At 37.5% G+C, this 13,522-nt stretch overlaps 1 protein-coding gene across 5 annotated transcripts in view; it reads right to left on the bottom strand.

The window, feature by feature from the left end:
• The window catches only part of SMARCA2 (SWI/SNF related BAF chromatin remodeling complex subunit ATPase 2), a 120,588-nt gene that overhangs the window by 59,467 nt on the left and 47,599 nt on the right, over positions 1 to 13,522 (bottom strand). For all 5 annotated transcript variants that reach the window (XR_014174438.1, XM_081942061.1, XM_081942062.1 and 2 more), the window contains exons 9-11: positions 11,467 to 11,640; positions 9,771 to 9,941; positions 4,663 to 4,716 (exon numbers count right to left, since the gene is read on the bottom strand). Coding sequence is in view for 4 of the 5 variants with exons in the window: in XM_081942061.1 (XP_081798187.1) it covers positions 4,663 to 4,716; positions 9,771 to 9,941; positions 11,467 to 11,640 (399 nt within the window). In the remaining variant the exon portion in view is untranslated. The remainder of the gene's footprint in view (positions 1 to 4,662; positions 4,717 to 9,770; positions 9,942 to 11,466; positions 11,641 to 13,522) is intronic.

The following is a 13,522-nucleotide window of genomic DNA, read 5'->3' as shown; positions in this document are numbered from 1 at the left end:
AGGAAGCAGGCATCTATGTCAAAAACTATAGCAGCCATCAAGAAATCAAAGACCGCTTGGAAGAAGATAATGGTGTTGATAAGTGGCAGATTATGGGCCCCTCAGACTGGATATTGCTAAAGGCCTTTTAGAGTACTACAGACAGTCCCTGATTTATGACTGATTGTTTAGCAACAGTTCAAAGTTATTACAAACCTCCTAAAAGGGATGTAAAATCTGATTTCCAAATTCTGACATCAGACCCCCTCCTGCATTCAATGTGACTGCATTTTGGGCGCTTAGCAAGTGGCCCTCATTTGCAGTGCCCATGATGTACAGTTTCTGGCAAAACACAGGCCCACAATGAACACTGGGTTCACTTAACTTCCACTGCAAAATAAAGAAAAAGAGGTCCAGTTGCGTGGTGACTTGCTTTACAAGCATCATGGGTTTTGATCGTAATTGTTAGGACTATCTGTAATAATGTTTAGGATGTGGCTAAATTAAAGCTTTAGTTGCTGCTATTACCATGAAAGAAAAGAAAACCTGAAGCTGCAAATGGAATTATAGTTTGACCTTGGAATGTAGAAAGCATGAAGATGGTACAGCTCAAGCCCGTGAAAAGTGAACAAACTACAAACTGACATCTTGGGCATCTGCAAATTGACATGGATAGGAACTGACACTTTAAATCAGAAGATCATACTGTTTACTACTCAGGGCAAAAAAATAATAGCCAGGAAGGATATAGCAAAAATAGTGTTTGGATAGGCTACAACCAAGTAACATCAGTAAGTTTTCACAGTCAATCCTTTAACATTACAGTTATTCAGGTTTACGTCTGAACCACAGATGCAGGTTAAAAAAAAAATGTAGGTGTTTTATGGTCAAGTTCAATCTGAAATTGACAGAATATGCAAGCAAGATCTGGAAACAGTCTGCTGTTTGGAGATTGTAATGCCAAAGTTAAAATGGTAAGGAGGAAAATATAGTTGGCCTGTTCAGCCTAGGAAACAGAAATGAAGAAGTAAAGTGAATTATCCATTTTTGCCAATTTAATGATGCCTTTATTATTAATAAATTCTTCAGATAACAAAACAACAGTTATGTACATGGTTATCGCCAGAAGAAGCACACAGAAATCAAGGTACAAGGAAATAAAAGAGCTCAGTTATAACAGCAAAGACATAATCAAAGGCTGTGGAACAGATCATGTGAACTGCTTATATGAAAGTTCCAAATCAAATTAAAGCCAAAGAACAAAGCCAGCCAGTTTCCAAGACATGAGCTTGACCACAGATGCATCATTTTCAAGTATAACATCGGGAACTGCAACGAAGGCCAGAATCACATTTATAGCCAAGGAATGAAATCTAAGATGTCAAGAATGAATGTGAAAAGAGACTGCCAAATACCAAGAAACAGAAGAAATCAAACTGGATATCAGAACAGATGGTGAACACTGCCAGGAAGAGAAGAGAAGCCAAGAAAGACAAAGCTCTCAGGAAGGAACTTAACAAAGAATTTCAGAGAACTGTTAAAAGAGACAAAGGAGCTGTATTACAATTTTGGTAGAGAAATATAGTGTGAAGATAGACGAAAACCAAGGGAAGTCGTTTGAAAGATGTCTGAAGGAGCTTCCAACCTTAAATTGGACACCAACGGATAGATAGTGACCAATCCAAAGAGGAACAAACAGATGGAAGCAGTACACTGAAACTGAGTGTAACCAGATGTCAATATCTAAAGATACTTTGGAAGATATTCTGAATTTATAAAAACTTCTAATGAAGATAAAATTAGCACTACAGCAATCACCAAACTGAAAATCTACAAGAACTGATGGAATATCTACAGAAATACTGCAAGCAACAGAAGAATCAATAATGGTTGTAACCAAACTATGCCAGCAAATCTGGACAACAAATGGACACTGGCCAACAAATTAGAAGAGGTACCTGTAGCAAAGAAAGGAGATTTACGTGATTGCATAAAATTCTCTATTTCACATGTTAGCAAAGTAGGATCATCTAATACAATCTTGCTCAGAAAAGGGAATGCCAGATGCTCAAGCTGGTTTTAGAAAAGGCAGAGGACCAAGAATCACTATTGCTGATGCACCCTAGATAATTGAGAAAGCCAAAGAATGTGCAAAAGAAAGCGACATGTAGTTCCATCAACTCTAGAAAGGCCTTGAAAGAACTGATCTGAATTGTGGAATGTCTTGAAGAAACTGGGATTCCTAGAATATATCATTGTCTTCATATGAAACATATACAAAGAATAGGGACACATCAACAAAAAAGAAGAGTGGCTCCAGGTTGTCAAGAGGATGAGAAGGTACTCAGCTCCTCCCTCCCCCCCTTCCTCCTTTTATTCTTTATTCAATCTATATGCTGAATATATAATGAGGGAAACAGTACTGGAAGAAGATGATTTTAAGATTGGATAACATCAATAACCTGCCCTACGTTGGTGATGCTATTTGGATAACTGAAAATGCAAATGATCTACAAAATCAAGGTACGCGGGGAAAAAACACGAGACGACTACATGTTGTCTTCCTTAAAATAAGGAAGACTACACTAATGTTAATTGTAGAATAATCAACCTGAGAAGTGGTAAGATATTGCACTAGTGGATCACTTTTGTCTTTTAAGATCAACTATTAACAATAATTTAAAAAGGCAGATGCTAGGATTGGTAAGGCTTTCCCTGTGCACATTCTATGGAAGAGGCAGTTGGAAAGCAAGAGACTTTTACATTTTGGTGTTGGACAAGACTCTTGAGAATATCAGGAAAACAAACAAATGGATTGTAGAACAAATCAATCCAAAATTCTCCCTTGGGAGAATGTTGTTTTGGAAATAATTTTTTTTAGAATAGGACAGGCTCAATCTGTCAAGTTTGGAAACATTATGCAAAGAATAAGCTTCCTTAAGAATGCTAGGAATATTAATAATGTTAATAACGCTAGGACAAGTGGAAAGAAAAAGAAGATGATCAGCAGCATGGTGGATGGACCGAATTACAACAGCAATATGAATGCCACATTGAGAGATATAAAAGGCCAGGTTGAGAACAGATCATGTTGAAGAAAGTCTACCTATGCAGTTGCTATGAGTCTATCTTAACTTGATGGCAGTTCATCCATTCAACGCTATAAGCTTACCTACTGACCTTTAAGTTAGTCTCACTGCTTTCAGTGAGATTTTCTTTCCAAGGAAACATGCAACGATGTGCATTGTGAAATAAGCCTCTTTGAATGCAGTGGGATTACTTTCAGATATAACTGTACACCAGATTATCTCAATGGCTTATAAAAACATCTCAGTCATTTAAAGTAATCTTGGAGCAAAGTTTCAAATAATAATGTGTGTCATATTTCTAGCATAAGACATCAGCATAGAAACATTATGGTTATTATAGTGCATTCTAGCATGCTCATTAGTGAGATAGCTCATTAAGTAGAAGTGTACTCATTAAAAACTTCAATTAGATGTGTTGGACAAAGTGTCTTGCATTAAACCAATTTACTAGACATCTTATTGCATTTGACAAAAGAAGGCATACAGTAAATCTACTAATGTAAATGTGCCTGATTAGATAGACTGTAATAATCCAATTTACTGATGAAAGGAAAAGCTAAAACTGTATTTTCAAGTTGCAAAAGCAAAATATTTTGTTGCCAATTCCAAAATATAATTTTAAATGATGCCAACTGTATGGATGTTAATATGAAATATACTATTTCCTAGCCTATACAACTGTAACCTCCAAATTATATATTAAGAAATCATGATCATTAGGATTTTCTTTAAAGTTTTCTTTATTCATGCTGCATTTACATAAATGGTAACCTCACGCTTCAATCTATCATTTACAATCAATAGGAGGCAACATTTATGCAATTAAGCTAATGTTAATTTACATCCATCTTTTTCTACGTTCTAATCTTGTATATACAACCTCCTTTAAATATGATGAGGGGTGAAAATAATATCAGAAACACATATAATTTTAAAATAAACACAGCATATATTTTACAAGCCTAGACATAGTAAAACTGAATATACAAGATGCTTCTGCCGATGAGAAATTAAAGGCAAGTTAGTTCTCCCAGTTCTGATGTTAGATGAGAAAGTGATTTCATGGCCAAGCAAGCTGGCCTGGCCTGAATAAAATAAATTATTAATTTTAATTGTTAATTTTAATTTAATTTCTAAATTTCATTGTAAATGTCTATTGGTTTTTTGGGGATATTCTATTTAATCTTTCTTTTAACTTTTGTAATGTGTTTTTATGTTGTACGCAGCCCTGAGTCCTTTGGGAGAAGGGCGGCATTTAAGTCCAATAAACCTAAACCTAGAACTATACGGATTAAAGTTCCTTTGTTGAAGAACTTTTAAAATTTAGAATCTTATTTTGTATAATTGGTTTTACTACTATTGAAAAAAGATGTTACATAGAGGCTTCATTATCTGTAACATAATTTATAAATAGGACTATTGCTTTCTAAAACTATCTATAATTCATGCTGAGGAAAATAGTTCTTTGTGTTAACTTTGTTGCCCCTCTGATCCCAAATTTATTGAAATACAAAACGTGACATTTTATTTAGCATTATAGTAACAGAGACGAATACAATTGAAATACTTCCTCAGAAGAAAATAGAATTCTTACTTCGCCATCAGGACCAAGTCCAGATCCCATTCCTTCCGTGTTGTCTTCAACCTTCTGAAATAAAAACACATGGATAGTTAATATTTCAGCAGAAGTGCTCTTTAAAAATATTTAAATTGTAATTTTCTTAGGTGATGGTGGAAAACAAACACTGAAGTCACACTGATTTCATATTAAGTATAAACAAAACAATACATTTTCCAACTACATACTATCTCTAGACTAGTCCCCTTATTTAAAGCAGGAAATGAAATGCTATAATTACATCCTGCCTTAGAAACTGGAACTTGTTCATAATTTAATTATGTTCAGAAATGAATCCAGTTCATCTTTTATTTCATCATTTACTGTATATCCCACTTCTAATTCAACAGACCCTGGATAGCACCACACAATATATAGGGAGTCCTCGACTTATAACCACAACTGAGCTCATAATTTATGTTGCTAAGTGAGAAATTTGTTAACTGAGTTTTCTCCCATTTTACGAGTTTTCTTGCCACATTTGTTGAGTGGATCACTGCAGTTGTTAAATTAGTAACACAGTGGCTAAGTGAATACTGACTTTGCTTGTCAGATAGTGGCACAAGGTGATCACATGACCCTGGGGCACTGCAACCGTCATGAATATGAAGCAGGTGCCAAGCATCCCAATGTAAATCATGTGACCATGGGGCTGCCATCTAGAGTTGTACATATGAAAAATGGTCATAAGTAACTTTTTTCGGAAACAAACTGTTGTAAGTCGAGGACTGCCTGTACGTTTTAAAACCAATATATTTAAGAGTAGTTCAAAAAAACTCTTTTTAAGTTCCAAATGGACTGTGCCCTTTCCAAACGCCAAGACAGCAGGACCATGGCAACATCTCAGGGATAGGTAATTCCAGAAAGTCAGGGCCAATACGAAAAAGGTCTGCTTTCAAGCTACTTTCTGAAAGGAAACTGCACTTGCAAGCCAATCACACAAAATAAGCCAACCTCCATTTGAAGAATATGGTTCCACATTATGACACAAGGACCCAAGCCGTACAGCTTTAGAAGTAATAAGCACACTCTGAATTATGGGTGAAGATAAAATGGCAACCAGTGCAGCAGCCATGATCTAGATGTCCCATTGCTAAGGTGGATCTCCCCCACCATCAGAGTACCGCACTCTGCACTAATGGAAGCTTCTGAGATGTCTCTGAGTAGAGAGGGCACTGCAGTACTGCAAATTTTATCAGCCTGGCCTTCTAGCTCTGGAAGCTTTTGCCAGCAATTCCTGCTGCCATCTGCGCCTTGGGATGCGTTTCCCTTCTACGCAATTTCATTTCTAGATGCGCCCATCTTGGGAAGTGAAGAAACCAGGATGGGAGGAAGAATGTTACTGATGCTCCCAACCTCTATTCATTGGTCAGCGGGACTTAACTCCTAATAAATGTGCAGAAAAAAGAATTTTAAGTGTCAGGAAACTTTTCTGCTGAGTTGGAAAAAGATTATCGTTTGATTTTAAAGATGGATTTGGGTTTGAGAGGAGGGCACATGTTGATGCGTACTCTGCAAATGAGTTGCTTTCAGCAGTGGGTGGAGGAGAAATAATTTCTATGGAATGAAAAACAATTGATTTTAAAAAGGGGTGAGGCCAATGGTTTAAATTTGTAAGCAAAGCCTCAAATAATCATCTTAACACCACCAAATTAATTTTTAGCTGGCTCTACCCCTTTTGGGGGAATGCCGCCTATCACAACTGTGGCTCTTAAGCGTCTTTGTAAGAGGATGCCAATTGCTGGTACTATCTTGATGAATGTGAGTAGAAGCTCCATTTTAGTCATACTTCCTAAAGGTATGGAGTTTTGAAACAAGAAGAAAGTGTGTTTCCATCCCACTGAGCTCTTCCTGCATTCAGGCAAATACCTGAACAAGCATATTGCTGCTTCTTGCAAAATTCTAACCAGAGATCCTGCTCAGGAGCACCCTCTGGTATGGAGAGAAGTCTATGATTTGCTAGACCTCACTGAAGTAGACCCTATCAAGAAATTGGTAGGGGCAACAAAGGCTGCAATATTGGTTAGCTGGGCAGCGACAGTCAAAGAGGAAGGAGAGTTGTGGGCATCTGTGCTGCATCAAAGACCTTAGAGAACTGTAAGCACCTGAAAGGTGGCAGGTGTGTTTCTCTCTAGCCTAACTGCTAAAACCCTACTCTGGCTTTTATTTACCTTGTTTTCTTCTTTTCCTGGTAGTGGTACAAAATATAGAAAACTATTTACACAAAACCTGGCAGAAAGCCAATGCCTAGCAAATCCTGGTGGCAGGCAGGTGCAGAAAGCAGATAGCTCTTGCATTGCCTAAAAGCTTATTTTAAAAGCAAGCAGCCTCTGCAACTAAGAGGAGGCCTTCTATATATTAAAAAGGGCCTGTAATGTCACACCTCCTCCTCTTAATTAGCTCTGTTAAAAAGAGCTGCTCCGAACTGAGAGTTTAAACGGGACTTCACATGCAGGGTACTGATGTTAAGCACAAAGCAGCCACGTATTATCCTGCATATGAATAATGCCCAAGCATATAAAATTGCCACGGAAGACCATTAAGCCTTTGATGCAGAAATAGCAAAGAAATAGTGAAAACAAACTAGATGAGGAAATATTTGTAACAGAAAGGCTAGATAACACATTTACAATTCTTTAAAAGTTTATCAGACCAGAACACTGTAATTTTACAAAAAGAAACACCTTGTTTTGAATTGCTTATAATTCTTAGACATTAACTTAACTTGGTTAAGACCTGAATTATTAAAGTTCTACCAGTGCTAGACTATGACTCTAACTGCCAATTACCCGCACATAATAAGGTTTACGCTTTAGGCATCATGTTGTATTTGCGTATCAATGAGTTAGAATGCTTCATATTATCAAGTTCCTTATCACAGATATTCCTAACTATATTTCTAATGAGCAAACGTGATTTGTTCTGATAAAAACATTTCATTAGTTAGACAGTATTAAGTGTTAATGTTTAATGATCCCGAGTTCAATCAATTATATGTCACCCTAAAGAATGTTAAAAACAACTTTAAGTATACTTTACATCTCCTTTTATTAAAGAAAAATCAATGTTTATGATATGAAAGGATAAGAGCTAATTTAAAAAGGAGTCATTTTTGCACATTAATCTGTTTTAAATATTGAAAACACAGTAAAATGTTTCTTTCGGGAGCCCATTTAAAAATATGTATGGTAATTTATAAAATGAGCCAGGGTCAGATTTTAACGAAACATGAGCGTGTACAATATAACGAAATGTAGGTCATTTCATTTCCATTTTTCCCCCTGCCATTAGAATTGCCCAGCTTATTAAGGTCCCTTCCCCAAGGTACAGGGATATAACAAGCAGTGGGAGACTCTAAAAGTCTATCTACCAAGAAGATAAAAACAAAAGCCTCTAATTTGGATTCAACAACAAACATCTATGCTTGTATCACCTCAGGTTTTGACTATTTTACCACTATTTTCAGAAGACTGCTTGGAATGTATATAGTGCATACCTCCCTTGAGTGTCCTTTTCTTTCTCTATGTCAATGTTTTTCAACCACAGCAACTTTAAGATGTGCAGACTTCAACTCCCAGAATTCCCCAGCCCATATACAGGCCCTCAACTTACAAAAGTTCACTTAATGGCTGTTCAACGTTACAACAGCATTGAAAAAAGTGACTTATGACCATTTTGCAGCATCACCAGTCAAATGATTTACATCCAGATGCTTGACAATTGACTCAGTTGCAGTGTCCAGGAGTCATATAATCATCTTTTGTGACTGTTCTGACTGGGGCTTCCTTAGAGCATGAAGCAAACTCCTTGTCCCAACAAAAACCCTTTTTATTAATTTACTATGAATTCTGCTCATTCACATTCAGCAAATTCTTTCAAGGGAGGATTTACAGTCACAGATCTTATCTGGCTTGGAGAGCTGATAGGCCGATATCTGCAGAATTTGGCAAGGCATCTAGGAGAGTCACAACCAATTAAGCGAACTAACTGTCTCCTGCAAAATCCACTCTCCTTTTTCTCCTCTTATTTCCTCTGGGAGGGGCCATTCATCATCCACCTGTGGCCTTATTCCCAAGTCGACCCCTGTTCTTTAGCTGTTCCCTTCATCTGCCAACTCTGTGCATGTGCACACTGGGAACAGGCTCCAGCTGTTCATCTGCCTCACTGATGTCTGACTCTGAAGGCAGCTGATAGCTGGCATACGGCTCTGGTCCCCTCTCTGCCTCCGACACAGAACCCTCATCAGAGCCTTCTCCAGACACCAGGACTGACCCATGTTCCTCCCCGACCTCCTCACTCTCCGAATCTGCTGCCAGCTCTGCTAGCGGGCCACAACAGTGACCTTTTGACAAGCAAGCAAAGTCAATGGGGAAAGCAGATTCACTTAACAACCGTGTTACTAATTTAACAACTGCAGTGACTCATTTAACAACCCTGGCAAGAAAAGTCATTAAATGGGCCAAAATTCACTTAAATTTCTTAGCAACATATATATTTTGGGCTCAAGTGTGGTCATAAGCTGAGGACTACCTGTACTAGGTTGACACACCTCAAACCTGCTGAGGTTGAGAAACACATGAACTATTGGAGGTAAAGTGTATTGTTATGGCCTGAGTGTGTTGATTATAACTAGAAACTTTGGAGATTACAACTTAAAAGATGTTTAAAATATCCTTACGTTGTCCTGCTTAAGAAAGAAACAAAATGAAGTTAGCAATAACTAATCTATATAAATGCAGGGTCAGACATAATTTAAATATGTGTAATGAGTTAACTTTATAGTCTGATCCTCTCTGGTCCCCAAACTTGTACCACCAGATGGCAAGGTTTGGAGGGGGAAAAAGTAGGCCCATTCACTACTAAAGTTCTGTTTGTAACATGTCCCATATGTTTTGGAATGAGCTGGAGAGAGGAATTTGGCATAACAGATCAGATGCTTTTTATACTTATTACTATCTGCCAAAACGTGTGTTTAAAAAAAAAACCCGAGAAAACCTTCTATAAAAATGCCTTGGAAGAAAGCAACTGCATAACAAGAGATTTCTTTAAAAGTCTTTTCGGCAACAACTAAATTCTATACTTGCCTTCCTTCTTCTTCTCCTCTTCTTTTTTTCTTTGGCAGCTTGTGCTTGCTTGTGTTCCCACACCAAATTTGTCAGATTGGCCACATATTCATCAGTTTGCTGCAGCAGATAGGCTAGACGTCTGTCTTTTTTCTGATCAATGAGTTTGCGGTAGCCTTCTTCATCTTCAGCCTAATGGCATGAGCAAATGAAAATTCACATAAGGTCAATTTGTGCAGTCCTGGATAGCTAGTATTGCAGCCCAACAAGGTTGTATAAAAATATTTTTAAAAAGTAAGTTTGCTATTTATATACATTAATTATATTTTTTATATGTGGTCCAAGACCTCTTCCCTCAAAGTGGGTTAGGCAAGCCAAAAGATTGGACCTCCAATGGTAGTAGGAAATGCGGTTACAAATCAGGTCTACAAATTAGACTGTACTTCCTAATCTAGGGGTATCAATTGATCACTTTATTGTTATTTAAGACATACAACATGGTGATGATTATCAAAGCACCAGTGGAGAGTCTAGTTTGTTTCTTTTGTTTCTTTTTGTTTTGTTTATTTTGTTTATTGGATTTATATGACTATATGTCTAGTGAGACATTTGTTTTCTACTGTTTTTTAGAGATGAGATGGGTAAAATGAGGGCATCCAAGTGTTTATGAACTTCTATCTTCCACAATTCCTAGCAGTAATCAAACCAAGCTTTGATTTGGGATTTGAAGTTCAATAATATTTGGAGAATAAACATACCAGGTAAACTATCAATCTACTTCTTTCCCCTCACTGTGTGGAGTTTACAGTAAACACTCTTGGAAAATCTTGATTTGGGTTGAAAATTCAATTAAACACACATCACTGATAACAATGACATTCCAAAGTTTATCATGATCAAACTACTACTTTTGACATACTACTCATTTTCAAAACATGCCTGAGAATAGCAAATAGCTGAAACATTTAATTTTTAGTATGATTCAAATATATCTGAAAGGGAAGGAAAATAATAGAGTTTGAAGAATTTAAAAGACAGGCTATTGAATGGCAAAAATTTCTATTGAGCAACAATCAATCTCCAAAAATGAAATATATAAAATATCAGATTATCATTTTAGTATGTCTGGGAACCAGGTTCAGATAACTGTATAATAAACATTTCTTCATTTATTGTCTTCATGTAATCCAACATAAAGATGGAAATGTGTTGGGGAGGCAAAGGATCCAACTAAAAAGCTGTCCTTGGGGTACACTCCCTTTAATCTTTCTTTGATAACTGGAAGGCACCAGAATACATCTTTATTGCCAGGATTTTTAAAACAGAAGGCATATTGGAACTGTCATGAACTGCTGCACCTATGTTCTTTTTTTTTTTTTTTTGAGACCATCTTCTGCAAAAAGTAATTTGCCTCTAAATCATAGGTGTCAAACCCGCGGCGTCATGTTGCCATCGTGACATTTCATGATATTTTTCCACTTCACGGAGCTGGGGGAGCGTAGCCCACGCATGACACATCTGGCCTGCGGGCCATCAGTTTGACACCCCTGCTCTAAATCCAGGTGTATCATCTGTTTAACTCCTTATTTTTGATTGAATATTTTAAGGAATTCTAAAGGAACAGGGCTAATATAATTTTTCCTTTAAGCTTCTCCTCTGATCCCCAAAACAAGAATTAATTTTCTCTGTCTCCATGATTGGTTACATCACATCTTACCATCAGCCTTCTCATTCGTTCTTTCTCAATCCTCTCTGTTTCTTTCTTCTGTTCCCGTTCTGTGTTGGCATGCCAGGTAGCCACAGCTTTGGAAAGCTTCTGAATTTTTCCAGCCACTGACCGATGGTATTCTTTAAAATCTTTAGCATGCTGTAAAATGCTATTGAGATATTCCTGTTGAAATAATAGTAAAAAAGTCAATTGAAGGGCAGGAACCAACAAACTTAGCAAAATCACTTAAGTATATGAAAGCAGTATTTTGTATTTAATTTTTTATTCAATGCAGAACAGCTGTAAGTAGCAAGCAGTATTCTATATGAGGATGAACTGAAACTCTTAACAGTCTTCAATATCAGCAATACTGGTTACATCTGATGGGATTTGAAGTACTATGCTGTTTCTATCTTGAGAACTGAAAAGACAAATGGCTACATATTGTTTCTCAGAAGTATGCTTCTGGTTGCACTTCAAACATTACTGAACATACAACTAATAACAAAGTAGGCTGAATAAAACTAAATTTATCTTAACTAAGCTCAATTAATAGGATTATAACTCATGTAGTTAGTAATATTCCCCTTTCAGTATTAGCAACATAATTTGGATTCGATTTGAAGATTTGGGGTTGCGTTTATAATCTTGAGGATGCATGCTGCAAAAAAAAAATGGCAAGTTTAGGTAGATGGATGGATGGATGAAGTTAGGATGGATACTCAAAGATATGAAGGCTAAATTACATGTCTATTTAAAAAAAGTCCTCTTTTTTGCAGTTTAAGTAAATCTAGAAAAACTGCTGAATTGCCTATAATTGCGTATTAAAAGATCACTGTAGTTTATATTTTAACAGAACTGTCAAAGACAAAAGTCTGCTATTCAATTCATTGCAGAAAGCCAGTTCAGTTTAGTGGCTAAAAGCAGTGGGTTAAAGACTGGAAAAGTGAATTCTATTCCTGTCTTAGGTGCAAAGCCTGCTAGATTATTTCTCTCTCTCTCTCTTAGCGCCTAGGATGCAGAAATGGCAAATCACTTCCAAAAGTCTTGCCAAGATGATTTTAAACTCCAGTAACTCATCCAATCAGTTGCCACAAGTCAAGACGACTTGAAAGACTTGATGCATATGTAGGCATATATGTACATACATATTGGGAGGTGAAACCTGGCAATTTTTAGGTTTTTGATGCAGGCTTTTAATATTACCATAATGAGATAGCAAAAATTCAGATAATCATCAGAGGCCAGCAAAGAGATGCAGAAAACTCGAATTCTTTGCTGGCACTGGGATTTATGAAGCCCAGTTATGGCAGCCTGAATGCAACCTTTCCTCCCTATTTTTCTGTCTCTCTTGATTTATAGTTATTTCAGCAGCTGCCAGTTTCTTGAAAGGCAATTTCTTGCAAGCAGAGACACTACAGATTTTTCTTACTGCAGGAGCTAAAGCATCTGACCCTCTGGCTTCTGTACTGAGCAGATTCTGTGGTAACAATTTCTTGTGAGAAACAGGGCTTTTCAAAAAGAAGAAAAAAGTCTCTTTCTTCAAGGGCCAGTGGCTCTTGAACCTTGTTCAATACAAAAGTTGTAAACTATGATATTCTGCAATTGGATTCGGTGTTTCCTAGGTAATAGTTAATAGGCTGTAACCATGATGAGGAGAGATGTTCTCTTTGGTGTGGGACAAGGAAGAGGCTCTAGGTGGATCTGAACATATCTGCATATGTGGCCCAGATCTACCATTCAGCACTCCCTGCGACTGTTTGGCTCAAAGCTTATCCAGCCTGGTGACTATCTTAACCTCCATTCTCTAAGGCACGCGGAGCCATTTGTCAGGGCACGCAAGGCGCTACCCTGTCAGCTGGGCAGCGCACATGCACGCACTGGTCAGCTGAGTTCACCCTTTTTTAAAGCCATTTTTCACCCTCCCCAGGCTCCAGAGGCTTTATAGGAGCCTGGGGAGGGCAAAAAGAGCCTCCCCCCCCCCCTCGGAGGCCCTACGGAGGCTTCATGAGCTTCCCTGAAGCCTCCGTAACGCAAAAAACCAGCCCTCGGGCAAACCGGAAGT

This window comes from Natrix helvetica (genome assembly GCF_964273705.1).
Source record: "Natrix helvetica genome assembly, chromosome: 2".
Lineage (NCBI taxonomy): Eukaryota > Metazoa > Chordata > Lepidosauria > Squamata > Natricidae > Natrix > Natrix helvetica.
The sequence above is the reverse complement of the archived record's forward strand: the minus strand, read 5'-3'. Positions and strand labels throughout refer to the sequence as shown.